Genomic DNA, 22,656 nt, shown 5'->3' with positions numbered 1-22,656 from the left:
CAATGTTATGTGTGCAAGCATATAATAGGGTGATATAATGAGGGTGATATCACTGAGAATTAATCAGCTTTAAAATGTCCTGAAAGACGTTTTGCTTCTGAAAGAACAGGGATTCTGGGTTCTCCCTGTCAGTGAATGTGTAAAGGGTCTGGAAAACATCCAGCATGAGGATCCTCATCCCTGCTGTTTAGGGACTCTAAGTTTGGTATGTATTTTAGAGAAATTAAATGAAAAGCTGATGTTTGCGCTTCAAGTAATCAAAATACAGAGTTTTAATGGGAGAAAAGTAGAATAACAACAACTATAATCAGCGTGGTTTTAGAGCAGAAATGATTGTCTAAAATGGGTCTTGATCAGATTAGAAACAGAAGGGTTTTTCACAGCTTTTTCATGCATCTGTGTATGCTGAGCTAAGGAACTCCTTTAAGGTGAGATCCTTCTTACCTCCAACAAACATGTGCTGTTGGTTGTATGCTGGAGGTTGCTGTCTTGTCTTCCTCTATAGGCACACATGCTTTAGTCTGTTCAGATGCAGTGTGGCCTCGTTCAATGGAAAAGCCTCAAAGGTTAAAAAAGAAAAAATAAAAAGAAAGGACCCCAAAGATTAAGTACCCCAAGAGCATCCTTTGTCACACGTTCTGGAAAAGCCCCATGGCGTTGTTTTATGATTAGTTTCTATAGGAATTCTAGCTTTTCCTACCTTGCTTGTGTTATAAATGAAGTAATTCTAATCTTTTTGCAGCTTTCATGCCCAACCTGCATGGTTTGACTGGAGGTGAGAGGTGGACGAATACTTTCAAAGCTTACTTGAGGCTTTGGTGCTACCTTTCATTAAAATTTGATATGTTTAAGTATTTCAGACTGTTAACATAATTGCCAAACCTAAAACTCCTAGTAATACTGATTTTGCTTATAGCAGCCATGGCTGAGAAATTGCTGTGAGCCTTTTCAGCTTCCAGTGCTAGAAATAAGCGTACTGAAAGCTGTGCTCTTGTTGCTCAGTAATGCAGAGTTTATTGTTCAGGGCTTCTGGGTTCTCAGCTGTGTATCAGGTTTCTTTGCTGTGGAACTGAGAGCAGCCTGAGCTGCTGTAGCAAGTGAAGAAAACTTCTCTGGCAGCTCAAAAATAGATTTTTAAAGTGCATTGGAGGCTCAGCATGTCTTTTGGGCAGTGAATTAGCTAGCAAAGGTTAGGTATGCAGGCCACCGGTGCATGAAAAATTCAATTTGTTGCTCAGTAGAGCTGTAGTTTTACAGGTATATCGCATCCCTGAGGTATGAGAATTGGCAAATACAATGAGTGTACTGTGGCTGTGCTTAGATCTGATTACACAAGTTGTTTTCTTCACTTAATCAAGTGAATTTTCCTGAAATGTCTGCAACAATACACGCGAGATTGCCATTGCCCTGCCTTATTCAGACTGCACCAGTACGTCTTACACCTTTCTCAAAGCAAAGTTGGACAGTTTGAATAGCAAGCAAGAAACAAGAAGGCAATCTTACAGGTGTAATGTTAAAACCTTGAAGAACAGGTTGCTGAAATGAATGCCTGGGATGCAGGTTTGCTGCTTCACTCAGCTGTTCCTGTTCTGACCCTGAGGTCCCAGGGATGCGGCTTCTGGACTGATGCCATTATTTCACTTGGAGCTGTGTAAGCTTCCACTCAATGCACGGTTCTGTTCATCTTTTCACCTTTTATTTTGCCTTTAGCTACAGAAAGGAGGCTTGTATTTTTTTAGATCCTGCTCCTCGTCCCGTTTCATTTCCTGTGCACAGACTGAACAGTGTATTACCAACTAACTGAGCACTCCTCTGGAAAATCAGCAGGTTTTTTTTTCTTCTTCCCCAGTGTTCAGTGTTCACTTTGTTCCAAGTACTCATTCCAGCTGAGAAGAGAGCCTTGTCTTCAAGCATTCACATGGTCACATGCAGCTCAGAATTAGTATGCTCACCACTTCACAATACCAACCCGCTTCTTTGTGTACTGTTGGCACTCCTGAAGCTTTCCATCCAGAAAGCTTAGAATCCTAGAATGGCCTGGGTTGCACAGGAGCACAGCGCTCATCCAGCTCCAAGCCCTGCTGTGTGCAGGTCGCCAACCAGCAGCCCAGGCTGCCCAGAGCCACATCCAGCCTGGCCTTGAATGCCTGCAGGGATGGAGCATCCACAGCCTCCTTGGGCAACCTGTGCCAGTGCCTCATCACCCTCTGGCTGAATCTTGAAAGGAATGAATGAAACTTTGCTATGCCCCATGAAATAAATTGAACAGTACAGTGAGTTTGCCCTAGAGAAGAGTAAAAGCTGTTATCCACCTGAGAGCGCTTAAAAATACTTTGCTATTAATTCTTTTCTAATTCAAAGGACTTTCCCCACATCTGGAATGTAGCCATTGCTTTAAAGCTTCTGATCACTCTTTTAACATCTCAGTAAGGGATGTTCAAGTGGGTATGTGTTGAAGAAAGAAAAGGAGAAGCTTTGTTGCATTGGCTTTCACCTTAGATAGCAGTCAGCAGCTCCAGATGCAGCTGGATTGTTCAGCGAAGCGTTATGGGATCCTGGCAGGTAACCCCCTCTCTGATTGCAAGTATAATTTTCTCCTGCAACACAGTAGAATATCCCAAAGGTGCCTCTTACTTGTGATGTGCAACGTGATACCAGCCAGATATCAATAATTCAGCAAGCATCTCGGGCAGCCTGGGCTCAGAGCTCAGGATGGAGGATGTTTGCAGCCCACACATTCGGCTGTGGCATTTGTGTGAGCTGAGCCTGGTGCTGTGCAGCTCCTCATCTACGCTGAGGTCCCTGAGTAAAACAGGATCAAAACTGTTCAAATATTGCACAGATGCCAACTTAGTGCTTTTCTTTGTCTTTTGAGGCATGCATGCCTACCTTGAAACGAACAACTTTACACTGATCCTGGTCTTGCTGGTGCAAGACTTCGCTTCACACCCATGTCACTGGAGCTTCGTATTTCTTTAATAATAAATGCTTCTGGCAGAGATTGGAAAGCCTAATTGACACACTGCGAATTCAGCGTTGTCACCTTTGTTATATTGTTAAGTGCTTATTTTACTGGTCTTCGGTGTGCTTACTTCCAGCCTAATTGTAATTCTATACATTATTGATACACCTCGTGGCAGAAAGTGCCTTTTGTGCAGGCTGAATATTATTTCCACCCATCTTAGAAAGACCTTTAAAGATTCATTCAGACAGTGCAACAGTCTCGGAGATCAATTGATGTTTATGGGATGCTTCCGCCACAGCTGAAGTGCAGGGAGGGCAGAGGGTCCTGCATTCCTCACCAGCTGAGGGCAGAGGGAATGAAGGCTCTGGGACACAGTGGCTGCAGGCTTGGTGTTGGTGGAGCCTGGCAGGCTGTGTCATGCAGCCCACCTAGCGTGGCTCCACTCTGAAATGGCCTGGTAGTCTGCTGTTACACGTGTATTAAAATCAAGAGATTCACATCTGTGAACCTTGGAACTTGTATTCGTTCTTACAACAGGTTTCATCCCTCTGATACGAGGTCTGGCAAAGAAATGTGCTGCTTTCAGCAGTAAAAGGAAGTTGTTTCTATGTCTTTCAAAAGGAGAAGGATTTGAAGCAGGAAATCTTTAGCTGAGACTGCTTGAGCACTGTCTTTGCTTATTCTGTTGAACCTAATAGGGAACTGCCTGCCAGCGCTTTCATGGCGTGATTAATTCATTGGATTGTCAACTTTATAAAGTGGTTACTGGATCTGCTTTCTGTGCAGCCTTGAATGCTGCGACTTGGATACGAATGGCTTAGGCTCAGCTTCTCAACCAAAAAGGGGTACTGAGGGAGGCGTTGGGCTGTGTGCTTCCTTTTAATGTGAAATGACTAATAGATGAAGCCTTTCCTGCCTGTTCACCCCATGAAGTCTCATTCTGGCCTCTCATCTGTTGTTGGGACACACTACTGGCCCCCATCCATCAGGATATATGGCAGCTTTATATTCGGGAGGGTCAGCAGCCTCCCACCACTGTGTGCTGCCATGCCCTCCTGGTTCGTGTGAAGCAAACTCCTTCTCAGTGCTTTTATCATAGAACCACAGCATGGCCTGGGTTGCACAGGAGCACAGTGCTCATCCAGCTCCAAGCCCTGCTGTGTGCAGGTCGCCAACCAGCAGCCCAGGCTGCCCAGAGATTTATCAATCTATCCTTGAGCCGCAGGTTTTTGTTGGCTGGTAAGGACCTTATTGTACCTCCAGTAGGCCCAAGCACTTTCTTATTGCCTGCTTGTTGAACAGGTTTATACTTCTGAAGTTCTCCCGGCACTTGGTGTGAGCTGCTGACAAAATTCTGTTCCACAGATTGCTTTCAGATTCTTTTCCCATGAATCCTACAAAAACATTCCTGCTGTTCAAGCTGGAGGGGTGCTAAGGTCAGGTTTCCTGCACTCCCTTTTGATATGTAGCTGTGCTTTGAGTTTCTTCCTCTTGGACTTCAAGCTGTTCATGTGAGAAGACTGTTCAGTGGTGAGCTCCTATGGAGAGGCCAGAGAAAGGCCCTGGAAAGTTACAAGGGGAGGTTGTTGGAGCTGACTGCTGCCAAAAAAGGACCATCAGCAGAGCCCAAGAGAAGAGCAGCTTTTTTTGTTGTCTTTGACAGATCAAAGAGCTTGAGACCAGAGAGCTGCATGCAATTTTCAGCTGCAAACAAGTCACTGAAGATTTGAGTAGCAGCCGTGCAATGTCTGTGTCACTTCTGTGCTCGGGGTGCCAGCGGGGTTTTGTACTCCTTGTTCTCTTGGAAGAACTCATTTCCTCTATATTGAGGGAAAGTGTTATTTACTATCCTGAAAAGCCAGCTTTTGCCTCAGCAACCAGCCTGCTGGGATGTGCAGGATCCTGCCTGGAGCTCCTTGGTGTGGACCAGGAGGTGTTTGTCTGCCTTGTGTGCATTCTTCTGCATTGCAGAAAACAGGAGTGCTCATCTATGCTTGAGTCTCACAGGGCTTCTTTCCATCCAAAGAGGAACAAACAGCTGTTTCAGATGTCGGTGGCTGTGATTTAGAAGCTTGTTATTTTCCAGCTTCACACAGGATGCAGTTAATACCTTCACATAGGAGCTTCAGCTGAGACAGGCAGCAGCTCTGGGTATTTCACTGCTTCCACGGTTACTTATCCCCTTCATCTTTCAACAGTCCAGGCTTACCCAGGTACCCAAGAGCAAATTAGAGACATGATCCTTCTGCCTGTGTAATCAGCATCTTCACAGAATCATTAAGGCTGGAAAAGACCTCTGAGATCCCCGAGCCCACCCCTCCATCCCACTGCCCACGTCCCTCAGTGCCACATCCTCTGAACACCTCCAGGGACGGTGACCCCACCACTGCTGGGCAGCTGTGCCACTGCAGCACTGCTCTTTCTGAGAAGAAATTTTTCCTAATATCCAAGCCAAACCTTCCCTGGAGCAACTTGAGGCCAGCACCTCTCATCCTAAAGTTGTTATTTTGGAGATGAGAGCAGGGCATCTCCTCTGGCAGAGCCTCTGTGCCTTGTTCATAAAGCATGTACCCTTGCCACCTGGACTCCTCAGTGGTTGGATGGACTGCCATTTTTCTACACGTTGGAAGCAATGTGGCAGACAGGCATGTAATTGAAAGGCAGATGGGATTTATGGTTGGATCAGAGCAGGCCCAGTGATCCATTCCTATACCTTGACTGTCAGTCTTGGTTTGCCTTCCCCTCAGACTGCAGGAGTGTCACTCTGGCTCTCTACATGTGTGCAGGAAGATTCCTTGCTGGGCTTTTATTTAGGCTTGTGAAGGTCATAGAGCATTTAACCTCAGTTTGTCAGAATCAAAAACAGTGACATCTGAGCAACTTGATCCTGTGGGCTTCGGTTTCCTACATGGGAGATGCGCTGGCAAAAGTTCAGCTGATAAAGGAAGCTCCAAGCAACTGGATTGACTTCTCATGGAGCAAAAGGAGAATTGCTCCCCAAAGAGCTGCACAGGGGGTAGCAGTGTGCTGCATCTGCTTGGTCCCCATGGCATTTTTCTTCCTTTGCTCTGCTTTGCTGAAATCTTTGACTGCTGGCAATCAAGGCTCTTGTTTGCCCTCTGGGACCAGAATAAAACATGTAGGAAATGCATCCATGACTCGGACACAGCTCTGTCAAACTGGTAAAGGCTGTGTCTTGGGTGTCTTTACTTTTGCACCTCTGGAAATACAGTAATGCATACTGGCTCTCTATTCAGTCTGAGGATTGTGGGCTGCTTAGTGTGCCTGGTTATGACTTGCTATAAAGTCTTTGAAATTTGACTGCATTAAGGGCTCCAGACATTGTAAAGCTTGCTTTTATTTGTATTTTATGCATGAGTGTTAGTGGCACATCTGCATGCTTCATAGCATTTTAATCCTACACCAAACTTTTGCACTGAAATAATTGATCTGCTTGCTGTGCTCAGGGTTTATTTCTCCCAGAATCACAACAGAGAGAAAGGGCTTTCCTAGGAAGCAAGACAGAAATGTTGGAAGATTTTCGGTACCTTTCTTTCAGAGGTTGCTGCATCCTCAGTCTGATGCAGTCGAAGGGCCAGTTGTGGTGCAGGGATTTGATGTGGCTGTTGCTGAAGGGTTAGCAAGTGTTCCTTTTGCTGCAGTGGTTCTGTCTGTTCTATAGGCTGCCTGCTTTTCACTGGTCCCTCCTGGAAGAGCTGAGCAGAGCAGTCAGTGGATTAGCCATCAGAGCAGCAAACAAGGTTTGTGGGAGCAGCTGCAGGAAAATATTGACGCAGTACTGCCTTTTGTGGGGGGATTTGAGCTTGTTTAGCCTGTGAGAAACATTCAGGAGATGATGATAACGCGTTGGGCAAGCATTCAAGGAAACTCAAACCTTTTTGTGGGTAAGTGCTACCCAAAGCACTGGGGAGCAGCTGCCAAAGAATGGCACTGAGAAATGGCTCTTTGTCAATGATTAAGGTGGAAACTGGGAGGGAGGAGGCAGGAGAGGAGGTGAGAACTGAGAAAGGTTTCTGTTCATGTTTGCATACCACTATTTGTGTGGATGCCCCATCCCTGCAGGCATTCAATGCCAGGCTGGATGTGGCTCTGGGCAGCCTGGGCTGCTGGTTGGCGACCTGCACACAGCAGGGGTTGGAGCTGGATGAGCGCTGTGCTTCTTTGCAACCCAGGCCATGCTATGATTCTATGATTCATTCTGTGAACCAGTGATTCACAAACCCTGTGTGTCAGATATCTAGTCAAATTAAGTACTTGTACTCTGGTTGGCAAATGTAGAGCTATTTGGAAACCCACAGACAGTTTCCTAGACCTTGTTTTTGTCTAACTCTTTAATAACAACAAGTTTCTAAGGATTTGGACACTTGTAAAGGAGACTGGACATAATTTCCAACCTGAGTTGTCTTACTCCCCAAAGCAGCAAGAGAACATAATCCTATAATGAAACATGACAATGCCAGAAGGTTACTTGCCCACTCTGTGCCTATGGGCTGTGGGCAGACTGATGCAATGTTGTTCCTGAAAGGAATCTGCTTTTCCAGGGAAATAGGAAAGTAGGATAGAGGACTGTTGAGTAAGTTGGGCAGTGCTCTGGGAGCACTGAAGGACGTTGCTGAGTTGTTGTGCACCTTATTTTTAACTTTCCATCAGGAAAAAGAGAAAAAAAGTTGCTAATGCTGAGATATATTATTTAAGGGTTTCAGAACTAGCTTGTTTAGGATTTTTAAAACAAGATGGCATTATTCTTTTCTTCCTTGTATAGATTGAGTACCTGGGTGAGTCTGGCGCTGGAACATGGCTCTTATGGGGAGCAACTGAGGCAGCTGGGGTGGGTCAGTGGTGAAAAGGAGACCCCAGGAAAGACCTCAACACTCTCTACAGCTCCCCAGCAGGAGGTGGTGGTGAGGTGGGGCTCAGCCTCTTCTTGCAGATCACAATGATAGGACAAGAGGTGATGGCCTCAAGTCATGCCAGGGGAGGGTCAGATTGGATACGAGGAAAAAATTCTTCTCGGAAAGTCTGGTGATCACAGAATCACAGAACTGTAGGGGTTGGAAGGGAGCTCCAGAGATCATCGATTCCAACTCCCAGTGATGCACTGGCACAGCTGCCCATGGAATGGTAGAGTCTCTGGAGGTGTTCCAGAGCCATGGAGCTGTGGCACTGAGGACATGGGCAGTGAGCATGGTGGGGATGGATTGGAGTTGGGTTCGGGGATCCAACCTGAATGATTCTATGATTCTGTGCTGCCTGCACTGAAACCAGGAGCCAGTGCTCCATCCGGAGCATCCACTGTGTGTCTGGGGTTGTGGGCTCCCTGCTGAGGGCCCTGTGGGCAGGACATAGTGCTGTCTCCTTGGGGGTACCTGGAAGCCAGCCTGGAAACTGCAGGAGAGCAGCGTTCCCTTTTTTCCCTGAGTGCTTGGCGATAGTCCTGGAACACTTTGATTTCAACAGATCTCTGTTATTTTCTTCTGGATTGTAATCAAAACCTTTTTTTTTTAATGGAGAAAGTGCCAACCAGCCGAAGCTAGCCCTGATTGCTATTTGCAGCCCTTGCTGAAAAGCTCTGCCTGTTTGTTCATGTGTGAACGTACCTCCCAACGTCTGCACAGCGCCAAGCGCAGTGGGCAGCATCACAACAAAAAGACTTGAAAATGGGAATGTTGATGCTTATTTCTCTGAGCTCCTGCAAAGCTTTGTTAATCATTTCACAGTGCTTTGAGGCATAGGGCTTGTGTGGTTTCTATCTCAGCAAAGTGTGTATCAAACACTGACAGTGCTAGCGTCGTTCATATTTATATTCAGTAATGATTCAGGCACTTGAAAAATCATGTCCAAATTACATGTTCTATAGCTTCAATTTCCTGTTGTTAACAAGGGAATGATTTGCAATTTCATGTTTGTCCTCCTCTATGCAGCCTGGAAGCATTGCTCAGTTTCTGTGTTGAGTGTCGCAAGCAAAGCTGGTTTCTTTTTGTATTGTCTGTTTTCCAAATCTTATGTCTTTTAACAGTTCTCTCTAAAAAAATATTTCAGTGAATCCTCCTGTTCTTATATACATGTACATTACTATAGGACTTGAAGCAGATAAACCTCCGGGAGATTCAATTAGGGCCAATATGTATTTATTATGGTAGCATCATAGGGTTAGCTTGTGATGATTGAGAACTGTGTTGCATTATTGTTTTTCCCTCATACCTCCCAGTAATCTATAGCCAGAAAAACATTTTGTTAGCATCGCTTATGTCAAATGTTCAAATTCTGGCTCTGCTTTTCTCATTTGTGCTTTTTCTCCTCCTGTTTCTTCCTTTTGCCTGACATGAGACTGCTTTTTTCCTGTACTAGCATCATCTCATTCTGGGGAAACATTACATAGGTGCAGCATGGAGGAGAGGAAGTGGAATAGGAAGCTCTGGTCCCTTCATACGTGAGCAATGGGCAGAATGAATTCAAGTATGCCTTACAAAGATCCAAAAGCAATTTGGGATGTTTTCCCAGTTACACAAACCGAACACGATGCTTGTCCTACATGCATGCTCAGGAGGCTGATCTATGCGCTGTGTGAACTAAGATATGTTGTTATTAAACCTTCTTCCCTTCCCACCTTCAAACAGCTTGTCAAGGGGCTGCAGCAGGAGCTGAACCGCCTGTACACACTGTTCTGCTCTCGGAACCCAGAGTTTGAGGAGAAAGGAGGGAAAGTCTCCATTGTGTCCCACTCTCTGGGCTGTGTCATCACCTACGACATCATGACTGGCTGGAACCCGGTCAGCCTGTATGAACAGTTGCTGCGGAAAGAGGAGGAGGAGCTTGAAGACACTTGGATGAGTTATGAGGAGCGGCGTTTGCTTGAAGAACTTTACATAACCAAACAACGGTAATGCATCCACTTTGGTTATGAAAGGATAAAACCACAGCCCTACGTGACGCCCTTTGGGTGTTTCCAGAACCCACCATAGCTCTTGTATTTTGCAGCTGATGTTCCTCTGACGATGCTGAACGGCGGTGGTGGATGCTAACCGCAGAACTAAGCAGGCAGGGAGCTGGCAGTGCTAATGAGAGCTCTGAATCCGTATCCTACAGACTATACCAAACTCAAGTAGCTGCTACTCACTGCTCAGATGCGCTGGGAGCTCCTAGCCAAAAAGAAAGGGCAGGGTCAGGCCATGAGCCCCGCAGATATTTGAGGTAGCTCACAGGTGTGCAGTGAACTGAAACACACAGAACCTGAGCAGTGAAATGCCAGAGTCTCTAGAGAAAAATGAGAAGTGTTCTCTGAGACTGAGCTTGGAAATTGAGCTCCACCAGCTGGGTGCAGATGTTGTGGTTGCTGTGATTGGGCTTAGGGGATTACTGTTCTGCTGCAGATCATTTACCAGTTTCTGCCTGCTGCCATTTAGAAATGTTAATGCAGTTCTTAGTGCAGAGCAGCACTGCCCATTGTGACAGATTGGATCTTGGTTTCATTGCCTTGCAAGTGTTGGTAGGGATTTTCAGGATGAGGTGACCATGTAGATAATCACTCTGCCCTCACACTGTTATGGTGCTTTCTCTGTTCTAACCTGGCTTTCCGGGTACTGTGAGACTTCATAGACAGAGAATCTAATGATGAACACAGGAGCATGAATTTCAGTCTTTCCAGTGGTGCTTTGGGAACGTTTGTATTGCATCAGATCCGCTGTGCCTGAGATCAGTATGTGTGTAATTAGGGATGGGTACAGGACATCTCTAACAGCTGCAGGGCTGGATAAAGTGTGGTCTTTCAGAAAGTAGAGAAGTAAAAGACCCAAAAATCGTGCCCAGGGGTAAGGTGACCCTACAGGCATATTACTGATGGAAAATTACAGTTTTTATAGCCATGCTCCGGCTCCTTAGGTATGCAGATGCATTTCACTTTTCATCCCAGTAATCCGAGCACCATTTGACACAGGCACTTGTGTGATAGTGGCTCCCCTGTTCACAGGCCATCGTAGTGTCATTCAGTCTGGAATGGTAAAGGATGTTTCTATCTCCTGGATTTCTGGTGTTGCAGGGCTCTCAAACATGTAGTGGATTTCTGAAAATACTTATGCCTGAGTGAGGTGTGTGACAGCGTGCATAAATATACTGCATTGTAGAACATGAGCATATGCATTTTATTTATTGGAACCCTTCAAGAGCAGCTTACAAGAGTCAAGAATTCTGCATGCCTCCTTTTTTAAGACCAGATCACATTCATTGAAGCATACTAACTGGTTGAGAGGAATACTCTTCAAAAAGCTTTAGCTCCAGACTAGTATCTTTCTAATCAGGGCGACAGAGGTTAGCCTTCATATTTTTGCTTGCAGAATGCTTTAGGAGAACTTGAAGAGGTGCTTTTTCCTGCTTTGACGAGGGCATAATGCTCTAGTGCTGGGTTAGATGTTGTTCATCCCACAGACTGGTGAAAGATAAAGGACCCTTTTTAGAGATAGCTGAAAATGCGAGACCCTGTCCTTCAGATATTCCACTGCAGTACAGAACTCCATAATGGGCCATGGATTCTCCTGTGGCTGTGGCTGAACAAAACAAACTAAAATCAGGCCATGTGGCTGCAGAAACCAAGGAAGCAGGAGGTGAATCACCTGCTCCTGAGCAGGGAGGATGGGCAGATGCTTGGGGTGATGAATGTCTTGATTGATTCCTCCCGTGGTCAGAGGAACAGGATTTCACATGCATTGATTCTTAATCAACTGGGCTGCCTCAGAGGAAAAAACAGCGCAGTCACTCTCTCTGCCTAACAGGCAAACTGTTGGACCTTGCATCAGTGCCTGTTTGGATCAGGTCCCTTAATACGTCTGCATTGTTCTGTCTCAGAAAGATCTCCTTATTTTCCAGGTTGAAAGAGATAGAAGAAAGGTTACAAGGCTTAAAGGCATCCACCATAGCAAAAACACCTGTCTTAAAATTTAAGGTATGTATATCTAGATTTTCACTGAATGTCCTAACCACACTAAAAACACACTTGCAGTTAGAATTATTCTACTTTCTTTTTTTTCCCATGTCACTAGACATTGGTAAAATGGCATAAATGTGTGTGGATGTACATAAACACACTACTACATTCATGTGCTAATATTTGTTACAAGTATATATGTTCCTATGTGAATACATAACCCAGTGTTTGAATAGCTATCACACTGCACACACTTGTGTAAGGTAAAAACCATTTGACAGATTGCACCAATCACATACCTTGAACAACTGTACTTCTGCTTTGTCAATTGAACCATCTGCCCTTGGGACTGCTTCTCACCTCTGAGTCAACCTGAGTGAATTTCCTCCAGCAGTGGATTTTCCTTCAGAATTACTCTGGCCTGACAGGTAGGGCAGGTTACTTCTAGACTCGTGAAAAAGACTGCTTGCTAATTGGCTCTGTCAATTGCTAGAATTTCATGTCATTGGAAAAAGACATTTCTAGCTTTGTGGTGGGATGTGCAACGCTTTCTGGTTGCTCTGCTGTATCCTAAAATATGAAACAATAAAAATGTGACATGGTAGATAAGAAGAAAACAGATTATTGTTCTTAACTTGCCGTTTGTCTTTCCTTCTGAATTCAGAAGCACTCCCAGAAAGCCAAGGTCAATCTTGAGCTGTGAAAAAGAAGAAACTAACTGTAATTCAATTTGTCATAGCCTCCTTCTTTTATCACGGCTTAAAAACGCATGTTGTGCTATTATCTCTACCATCAAAGAAGCTGGAGTCAGACATACTGCTCTTGCTGTGTGCAAAGATTATTCTTCACTCAGCTGCGTTTAAACTGAAGGTTTCTTTGAACAGATGCTTTTTAGAGAGAGCAGGAGGGGAGGGGAAAAGAAGGCAGAGAGAAGAGTGAACTATATCCAGATTACTCTTAGGTAATTTCCCATTGATGTGCATCCTTTTTCTTACCCTTACTGAAAAAAACAAAAAGACATTTTGGTTTTTTTATTATGTCAGTACTCCTAGCATAGAGCAAAGCTAATGACGCCTCCTGCTTGAGTACTGTGCATGGGACAGACCTCAAGGGGAAGAAGGGAGACCTCGAGGGGAAGAGGAAGGCTTTCCATGAATGTGATAGCAAGGTGCTCCTGCTAAAGGATGATTTCTGCAGGATGTCATTGAGAGATGATTGCTCATCAGCAAGCTTCCTGAGGGTGACTAGCTTGTTGAAAGAGAAGTAACTGCTTTGTAGGCACTGACTACCAAGCACCATGGCTCTTGGCAGACAGAGCTCTCATAGGATCTTGAGTTGTTATTCACTGCAAGTGCTTGATCCACAAATTGCTTTGAGCTGTGCAGTGCAGGAGGCTGGAGTCTTTGATCCCTGATCTCTTAGGCTGTCATCCACAACCAAGTGGCTACGTGCAGTTGTAATGGAAAGGACTAGCCAGAATATGGACATGTGGGGAATGGTGTAATACCTGCTTCTGCTTAACATTAAAATGAATCCATTAGGTCTTCTGTTCGTGAATCATAACCAGGAGAAAAGTGCTATCCTGAAAAGTGGTGTTCTTAAAAATTGCTTCTCTGTTAAACATTTACAGGAGTGCATGTGGAGTGCCTCAGTCCTGCTTCATGCAGGAACACCAAAATTGATAGATGCCACTTTGCTACAGTGCTAAGCGTCTAATGACTGCAATTTAAAGGGCTTTATTTTTGGAAGGCTTGCTTTTGATTTTTAGCATTGGTATTGATTTATTGCCACCCTTCAAGGTACCCTGCAGTTGGCACTTTGTCTTTGTGAACTTTACCAGAGATGGAAGATCATGTTGAAGACTTGTGCGTGGAAGAAAATAATACAGCAAAGAATGCTGTGCTCCAAGAAAAATCTGTCTGTGAACACTGTTAATGTTTATTGATAGAAACCTGCACCTCGTGACCATTTAAATTGTTTACCTTTTTAAGGATCTTTGCATGAGGAGAATTCTGGGAAGTATCTGCCAGCAAATGTCAGCTGGCAGTCGCTTTCTGATTTCTTTCTGAGGCACAAAGACCATAACTGTGTACTCCAAATGCTGTATGTGGGCAAGTCAGATGGACAGGGTTGGAAGTGATGTACTCACTTCAAAGGGTAACACAGTGAATATCTGTTTCTATCTTATTTGAAGATGAGAAGGCTTTTTGTCCAAACTGCAGAAATGTGAGGGTCTCTGTGAAGATTAATTGAAAGAAGAGCTGCTTTGAACCAGACTGGAGTAACACTACAGATGACAGTGATCTGTGCTTTGCAGCATATGACACTGAATAGCTCTGCTGAAGACCTAGGGCTTTTTTCCATTGAATTGGAGCTCGGATATTCTTTTGGAAGGAAGAGGTGGAGTACCAGCGCCAAGTCAGAGGAGGAGGAATGTTTTGTTCAATGCTGGAATCTGGTGGATGAAATGGACCATTATTTCCACACCCTCGCTCCGTGTGCTGACATACAGCAAAGGCGTGTAGGAATCCAGGCGTTCTCCTCATGCACCCAGCAAGAATAAACTCCTCTCACCAGTTGAGTAGCAGCATGCTGACAGTGTCTTGGTTGCAGTGCCCTGCAAACTGGTGCTACTACTGGGAAAGTGACAGTGAAGCTGGTACAATGATCAAACCAATTTTTCATATAAGAAAACATTTTAAAGGTTGAGAAGTAATTTTGATTTTGAAAAATATTTTTCACTAAAGAGTTTTATATTTGATGTTCCTCGGAGACAATATCTGAGGATTGGTGATGGGATACAAAGGCATTCACCTCTTGGTCACTGTTGAATCCTGGCCTACGTTGGCAGTGACCAGAAGTCATTACCACTGATGAGTGCTCAGTGATGTATGTCAGATGGGCTCATGGCTGCAGTGCAGGTTTGCTCTGCCTGCCTGGCAGTGCTGAGAGCAATCCTTGCAGAGCAAGTCGCAGCAGCTTTGCACAGCATGAGCGTGAGCTGCAAGGTAGCTCAGTGTGCTGCTCTCAGGCAGTGCTTCTGTTTGTGATGTGTGACACTTCTGATGAGCACCATTCTGTTCACTTAACACCGGATATTTGCAAGAGGTTGTACATATCACCAGCTTGTATGTGTGTGTGACTACCAGGAGGGTTTTCTGTAGGTCATCTCCAGTGCTCAGTGTAGTTGCACTGATGGCTTCTGTAGCAAAGTGAGTCAAGGAGTACTAGCTGAGGATAAGGTTATGGAGCTGTGGTGAGCTTTGAAAAGTTGCATGAGAAGCAGACTTTAATGATGTGAAGCACATCACATTTCTTTCCTTGATGTCTTCTAAGTTCTTGTATTACTCCTTCCAGTGTTGGTAGACTTCTTTCAGTTCAAATACCCAACATAGTTTCCAATTCTCAAACGTTGCAGCATCACAACATGTAGCTCTCTTCTCACAGCAAAAAAAAGCAGGAAACTTAACTTGTTATGTTGCACTATGTATATTACAGTGCTCTTCCCTGCTTTAATTTACCAATACTATACAAGTCCCTTGGTTGAAACAGAGAGAAATCAAATCCAGCCATGTTAGAAAGCATTATTTCCACCCTCACTCATGCAGATGAAATCTCTCCTTAGGTTGAGAATTTCTTCTGTATGGGATCTCCACTAGCAGTGTTTTTGGCATTGCGTGGCATCCGTCCAGGAAACAGCGGGAGTCAAGATCATATTCTGCCCAGAACAATTTGTAACCGCTTACTGAATATCTTTCATCCAACAGATCCAGTGGTGAGTTGTAATTGCAGTTGCAAGCTTTTACCTTCTTTTGTTTCTAAGTGTTGGCTGTGTGATAATGAGTTCTTCAAAGTGTGTGAGTCGACACACGTGTGTTCCTGCACTGCACTGGCTGTTCATGATTGCTGTGCAGTACCTCGGGTTTTGTAGCAGTTGAGAAGCATTTGCTGCAAATGGTTGCCTTCAGTATTGTGCACTTTGCTTCTCTTTTCAAATTAATAAGGGTAAAATTTGAGTGTGCTCAACTTGCTTTTTTGCAAAGCCAAGTTCCAACTTGGCTTTAGCTTACTGGCTTCCATTAAATGTCATAGATCCAAGTCTACTACTGCCATCATAAAAAGGCTTCACAAGCAGTTGACAAAATACTGTAGAAAAACAAAGACGCCGTCGTTTTCCCTAAGGGAGTAACAGATTGTTAGAGGGTGGGATAGGCCTTGGGAAGGAAGTATTGGTATAGCTTTGTGCTGTCCTTGTGCTCCTCCATAGGCAGCCAGTGTTAGCTGTCATCAAAGGCAGGATGTTGGGCCTCTGATCCATACGGCCTTGGCAGCTTCTTTGACAGGAGTCTGACTGGGGAGTTGCATGCTTTCCTATCCAGACTCTGGTATATGGTATTATAGTATAGTCTGGTATATAGTATAGGGTATATAGATTTCAGTCTTGTCACTCTGTTTTCTTTCCTGAATTCCTCTTGCAGGCCTATAGATTAGAACCTTTAATCCTGAAGCACTACAGCAACATTTCACCAGTCCAGATCCACTGGTACAACACCGCAAACCCTCTACCTTACGAGCATATGAAGCCAAGTTTTCTCAACCCAACAAAAGAACCTACCTCAGTTACGGATGGCGAAAGTGCTTCAACTGTACCAAGCCCAACTACTTCACCAGTCATGGTTCGGCGCCACTACGGGGAGTCCATAACCAACATAGGCAAAGCCAGTATACTGGGTAATTGCTCCTTGTCCCTTTTCTGCAGGGGTCTTCTCACACAGCATCACTGCTGTGTGGTGTTTAAGGTCCAACTGTCAGCGAGTCATTCCTGCCTGTTTTCAGTGCTTGTTTTGCGTGGGGTGCATTGCTTGTTCTAATCCAAACTAACATTTGCTTTGAAGAAAAGGCAGTTTACATAATACACTGAAGTCAAGGAAAGGATGCGTTGCAGAGAGAGGATGTGGGTCAGAGAGTTTATGCTATTGCCGCTTTACTGTCTGCCTTCTTATGGTAACATCCTGGGGGCTTCATATAATTTCCACTGTACTTCATGTTTTGAAATACTTTGAAGCTTGTTTTGTGTTTGCATTCTGTGGTATTGACAAATAGAAGGAAAAAAATCACTCTGTATAGGTTAAATGGAACCCAATACTTTTATAATTTTACCAAGGGAGATTCGGGCTAGTTCACTGTGAAGTCTGTCCCTTTCTGCCTTTCTGAATCAACTTTCCAAATCAGAGTAAGCCCTGATTTAGTAGAGCTTAAAATCACTTTCACTGGAGCTTATGTTTGAGCACGCACATGCAGTTTTTGTTGACTCAAGGACTTTCTTTAGCTCTCTGTGTGGGTTCTGGAAGAAGGTTAGTGTGACCTAGTGCAAGAAATCCTGCCAACCCAACAAATAGAGAGTATAAAAGCAGTTCAGTCCTTAAGTGAAAGCGTGCAGCATTTCAAAGCAGCGTTCTCTCACGGTACACTGCTTTTTGCTGTTTTACTACAGCAACTTCAGTGTCTCGTCCATACGGTGGCAGCAAAGTCAGAAGAAAACATCTCAAATCTGTTCCTAGCTTTTACACCTTTCTTCCTGAGCAACCAAAGGAGTCGGACTGAAGGACGATAGAGCATTTCTAAAGCTCTGTAGGGGTTATTTCATCGTGAGGACCACAAACAAAAGAAGTCTCTTCAATATTCCCATGGGATTCTTAGGTTCAGAAGGCAGCATCACGGTTATGAAACATTTGTCTTAAACTTTCTATAAAGGAGGAATTACAACGCAGACTTAAAAATTCCGGATTCCTTTCTGCAAAAGCATTCCCATCTATTTTTTTGTTCCCCGTAACTACAGGTTCCAAATTACAGCCTTTGCCTGTCCACTAGATTAGCATCGTGATAAACAGTGTACACTTCAGTCAGATAAGCTGTTCCCACCCTAGAAAAGCATGAATAGTGTTTTCCATCACCCCGCTCTAATTGACGGGCGCAGCAGCAGCTTTAATTTGCAGTTTGAATTGGCTGACCTCGTGCTTGTTTTCCTTTTGTTTGTTTGTTTTTGCTGAGCTCAGGAGCTGCGAGCATTGGGAAGGGCCTCGGAGGGATGCTGTTTTCGAGATTCGGCCGCTCAAGTACACAGACTGCAGAGCCAGGAAAAGATGGAGGGGAAGGGGACGACAAGAAGAGCGCTGTGGGAACGCCGCCTTTCTCACAGAGCAGCTCGGGCTTCCTCGAACCCACGTGTTAGTGACTAACACACCTTACGTCCCTTGTGGGAGCAGCATCTCCTGCGTGTGTGTCTTCTGGGAGTGAGTGGAGAGAGCCCAGCGTAAGGCCAGCGAGGTGCTGCAGGGCCTGAAACAGCTCTGCTGTGAGGAGGGCCGAGAGCTGGGGCTGCTCAGCCTGGAGCTGAGGATACTCAGAGATCCCATCCGTGTCTGTTAATACCTGAAGGGAGGTGTGGGGAGGACAGAGCCAGGCTCTGTGCTGTGGTGCCCAGTGCCAGGACGAGAGGCAGCGGGCATAAACTGGAGCACGGACATTCCCTCTGGCCATCACTCTGTGCTGTGCGGGTGGCAGAGCACTGGAACGAGCTGCCCAGAAAGGCTGTGGGGTCTCTCTTTGGAGATCTCCAAAAACCACCCATGCACAGTGCTGGGCTCCAGCTCTGGCTATCCCTGCTTGAGCAGGGCAGTGGACCACATCAGCTCTAGAGGTCCCTTCCAGCCTCAGCCATTCTGTGATTCTTTGAAGGCTGCACAATTACTGACTTTGTTCTCCCTGTTATTTATTTTTTTTTGTCCTCTTAAAAAACATTTATCTGTGTATTTGTGCCCGTCACATATGCTCACACATCTGTGTGTGTGTGAGTTTTAGCTAACGAGACCTGTCCATCAGCAGTTCCTAGACTATCTCTAGGGAAAGCAAAATGATTGCTTCAAGAATTTCAGCCTCTGTAATGAAATGGATTTATGTAAATTTGCCCATACATTTGCAGTTTTGAAGCAATCTCTATTTAAATGCAGGTATGGCTGGAAACAGAGGCTGTCCTTGTCCTGCTCTGAACCCCCCAGAGCACAGAGTGCAATTTTAGCAGCTGGGTTATTTTTTTAAAAGTACATATACTTCCTTTACAGACATTCATACTTTATTTTTAAACTTCTCATCTCAAGGCGGGGCTTTTGCAATCTAAGCAGTCACAAGCATTAGCACTGTTGTATCTTGTGATTGCATTCACATGATGCATTGCAGTCTGTTGATTGCTGCCACTTCCAGCAGATAACCTGCCTGAGTCACTGCTGCGGACAGAGAGTTGGTTTTAAACTTCAGGGAAATGGAGTGGGGTGACAGCCAGCACTGTGGAGCTCTTGATGAGGTCCCTTTGCATGGTGGCACGTTGAGGTCTCCTGCACAATTCCCACATCCCACTTTGCTGAAATCCCATCTGCAGTGCTGTGTCCAGGTCTGAAGCCCCCAGTACAGGAAAGACAGAGAGCTGTTGGAGAGGGTCCAGAGGAGCCACAAAGATGAGCAGGGGGCTGCAGCATCTCCCCTATGAAGATGGGGTGAGGGAGCTGGGCTTGTTCAGCATGGAGAAAAGAAGGCTGCGGGGTGAGCTCAGTGCAGCCTGCAGTACCTAAAGGGAGCCTGCAGACAGGAGGGGAGTCAGCTCTTGGAAAGGGGAGATGGCAGCAGGACAAGGGGAAATGGTTTGGAGTTGAGGGAGGGCAGATGGAGGTTGGATGTCAGGGGAAGTTGTGTGCTGTGAGAGTGGTGAGGTGCTGGAACAGCTGCCCAGAGAGGCTGTGATGCCCCGTCCATCCCTGGAGGTGTTGAAGGCCAGGTTGGATGGGGCCCTGGGCAGCCTGGGCTGCTGTGAAATGTGGAGGTTGGTGGCCCTGCATGGCACAGGGGGGTTGGAGCTTCGTGATCCTTGAGGTCCCTTCCAATCTGGGCCATTCTGTGATTCTGTGAAATCCCGTCTATAGGAGGAGAACTTGGAGCAGAGGCCACGAATCTGTGGGCAGAGTGATGCAATCCATGGCCCGAGTGTCTGCTTCCGAGAGAGTGGCCGCACGGCTTGCAGTGGGGTTTGGCTTCCTCCCAAGCTTCTGTAACAGAGACAGGGTTGGTCGGGGTGTTTTTGCTGCAGAGCGACTGGTTCTGAATGCATGCATCTCAGTGGAAATGACTGTGGTTGTCTCCTGGTATGCAGAGGCTCCGACTCCCTTTCCTTGCTGTGTTTGGAAAGCAGCGGAACGCCGCTGTGAGAGACGAAGGGCTGTCACTCCCCCGTGCTGCTGTGCCATGACCGCGGAGGCAGCGCTTGTTGTGATGCTCCATTTATGCTCTCTCCCAGCCAAGAATTAAAATTCCTTGAAATTGCCTATGATAAATGGCTGCATTTTTTACTCAATATGGGGTTTTGGCTTTTGTAGCTAAGCAGGCTTTTAGTTTTGTCCTTTTCACTCTGTTGCTCCTTGCAGATTTTCTAACCGCTGAAGTGCCTTCGCAATAGGTCAACCATCCCAGTGCAACGCGCAGTAAGAATTGCTCTGAATGTGGTATTAATCAAAGCAGCCATTACAATGGAAAGATAACTGCTGAAATGTATTTGGAATAATCTGGAAATCAAAAAGAGCTATGGTTTTCTGAAAGCACGTCGTGCTGCATGTAGTCTGAATGGGGATTCGGCTGCCAGAGGTACAACAGATCCCTTCAGTGCTGCAGGCTCTGAGCATCCCCCTCCTGACAGAGTTTGCCGACGGGATCTCAGCATCTCCTGGGTATTTCTGTGCAGTTATCATAAGGAGCATAGATTTATTTCTATAATCAGCATACAAAGATTATATACAGTTACTTATATATATATACCAGCTCTTTTCAAGCTTTAGGTTTGGTTTCTGCAGAATCAGACATAAAGGTGGCAGACAAATGAGCAAGGATTTCTTTTCCTTCCACTGACATACAGTTCTAACAGCGTTTCTCCTTCTTCTCCAATTTCTAGTGGAACTGGAGCACAGGATTGATTTCGAGCTCAGGGAAGGTCTGGTGGAGAGCAGATACTGGTCTGCAGTCACGTCGCACACTGCCTATTGGTCATCTCTGGATATTGCTCTTTTCCTCCTCACCTTCATGTACAAACACGACCAGGACGATACTGACAAATCCAATTTGGATGCTATCTGAATTTTTGACTGGGGGTTGGGAGGGATGGGAAAGGAAATCTGAAAACCAATGGCACAAAACAGATGTTAAACCGCAGTATGTATGGCATGGAGGTTTCAGGTTTAAGTGCATGTTTGGGTTTTTTCCTGTTTCTAAGGAGCAAAAACGATTTGTATGGAAAAGCACTTTATAGTTTCAAACGTTTTGCAGTGCTTAATCAGACCTGAGGTTGTTCCAAATTCCTGTTGACTTTGCATAAAAAGACGACGCAACGTGCAGCACCACTTAAGCACCATCGTGCATCGTGCTCGGGTGACATTCTTGTTGATGACCATAATTGCTGTTCAGTTCATTAAAGTATAAAAAGAGGAGTTGATTTAAAAAAAAAAAAAAAAAAAAAAAGCGAAATTAATTTCCATTAACGAAGTATGTGTTACTTACAAACCTAAAACTGCCATGTTCCAATGTCGTGTGTGTCAGTCAGTAACGAACGGTGGTGTCGTTTCTCTAGGATCTGTTCAGCTCCACATCCTGTTACCCACAGCACCATTCTGAGGGCTGGCTGCTGGGCCGTGTTCTGCGTGGCACGTGGAGAAACCAACGCTGAAAAGCACCACGAGGATCTGAAATACTGTAATTATAATTTATTATCTCCGTTTCATTTTATCCCAGTGTATAAATCATTACTTTTTTACTGGTTTCTTTTGACATAATTTAAGAACCACGTTTATTTTCTACAGCGTTAAGACTTTTTCTCAGAAATGCATATCTTTGTACTACTATTCAGATGAATATATGGACACTGTGGCACACTTTAAGTATTTTTTCATTAAAATAAATATTTGTGGTTTCACACAAATGACGTTAATCACCTTCTTCTCAAAGGTGAGTCATTGCTTGGCCAGGTCCCACGTGTCTCTGAAACGTATGAAGGCTTTGACCTCAGTGCATAGAGGGTTCCTTTGCCATGTGTAGATGTGAATATATGTGAATATACAGAATATATATTCTGTATGGAAACATATATTTGTCTGTGTATATAGACATGCAAGGAGCCGTCAAGAGGAAGGAGAGCAGCAGTATATAAACTTGGTGAGACCTGAGGATACCAGAACTTAGGTTGGATTTGCATCTGAAACTAATTCAGGAGCCTCCAAGAGGGATGTGTTGTGATGAAAGGAAATGTCTCCCAATGAAACACTACAAGGTCACTGCTGGGATCTGAAGCCATGCACAGCTCTAGAGCAAAGTGCCAGATCCACAGCCTCTGCACTGCCTCTGGCTGGGGTATCTGTGGTCTGTATGGCATGTTTAGAAGCTGCAGAATCTCAGCTTTCCTTTGCAAAGGATGAGGCCGTGGTGTCAGCAGATAGCCGCGTTCTCAATGTAAACAGATGTGGAACCAGCAGCCCCAACCAGCATCCTTCAATCCTGGAGTTTGGGAGGGGGAGGGCAGCAGCGCTGCTGCTTGGGCTCTTGTTTGTGCCCGAGTGTGTGGTGCAATGGGGGAGGAACGGGGCGTGAGGCTGTGTGTTGTGGTTAGGGATTTAGCAGCAATTACAAAGGGATAAACAGTGCAGAGGGGGTAAAGGGAGGAATG

General features: G+C 45.2%; 1 protein-coding gene across 4 annotated transcripts in view; it reads left to right on the top strand.

Annotated features, from left to right (window-relative positions):
* Nucleotides 1–21,928, top strand: part of DDHD1 (DDHD domain containing 1) — a 62,623-nt gene extending 40,695 nt beyond the window's left edge. For all 4 annotated transcript variants that reach the window (XM_052696543.1, XM_052696545.1, XM_052696544.1 and 1 more), the window contains 6 exons: nt 9,604–9,866; nt 11,846–11,921; nt 15,529–15,678; nt 16,382–16,634; nt 17,960–18,130; nt 20,896–21,928. In XM_052696543.1, the coding sequence (XP_052552503.1) occupies nt 9,604–9,866; nt 11,846–11,921; nt 15,529–15,678; nt 16,382–16,634; nt 17,960–18,130; nt 20,896–21,077 (1,095 nt within the window). In that variant the 3' untranslated portion in view covers nt 21,078–21,928. The remainder of the gene's footprint in view (nt 1–9,603; nt 9,867–11,845; nt 11,922–15,528; nt 15,679–16,381; nt 16,635–17,959; nt 18,131–20,895) is intronic.
* Nucleotides 21,929–22,656: the final 728 nt, after the last annotated feature.

Source organism: Tympanuchus pallidicinctus, unplaced genomic scaffold (genome assembly GCF_026119805.1).
Source record: "Tympanuchus pallidicinctus isolate F22 unplaced genomic scaffold, pur_lepc_1.0 scaffold3, whole genome shotgun sequence".
Classification (NCBI taxonomy): domain Eukaryota; kingdom Metazoa; phylum Chordata; class Aves; order Galliformes; family Phasianidae; genus Tympanuchus; species Tympanuchus pallidicinctus.
This window is presented reverse-complemented; position numbering and strand designations above follow the sequence as displayed.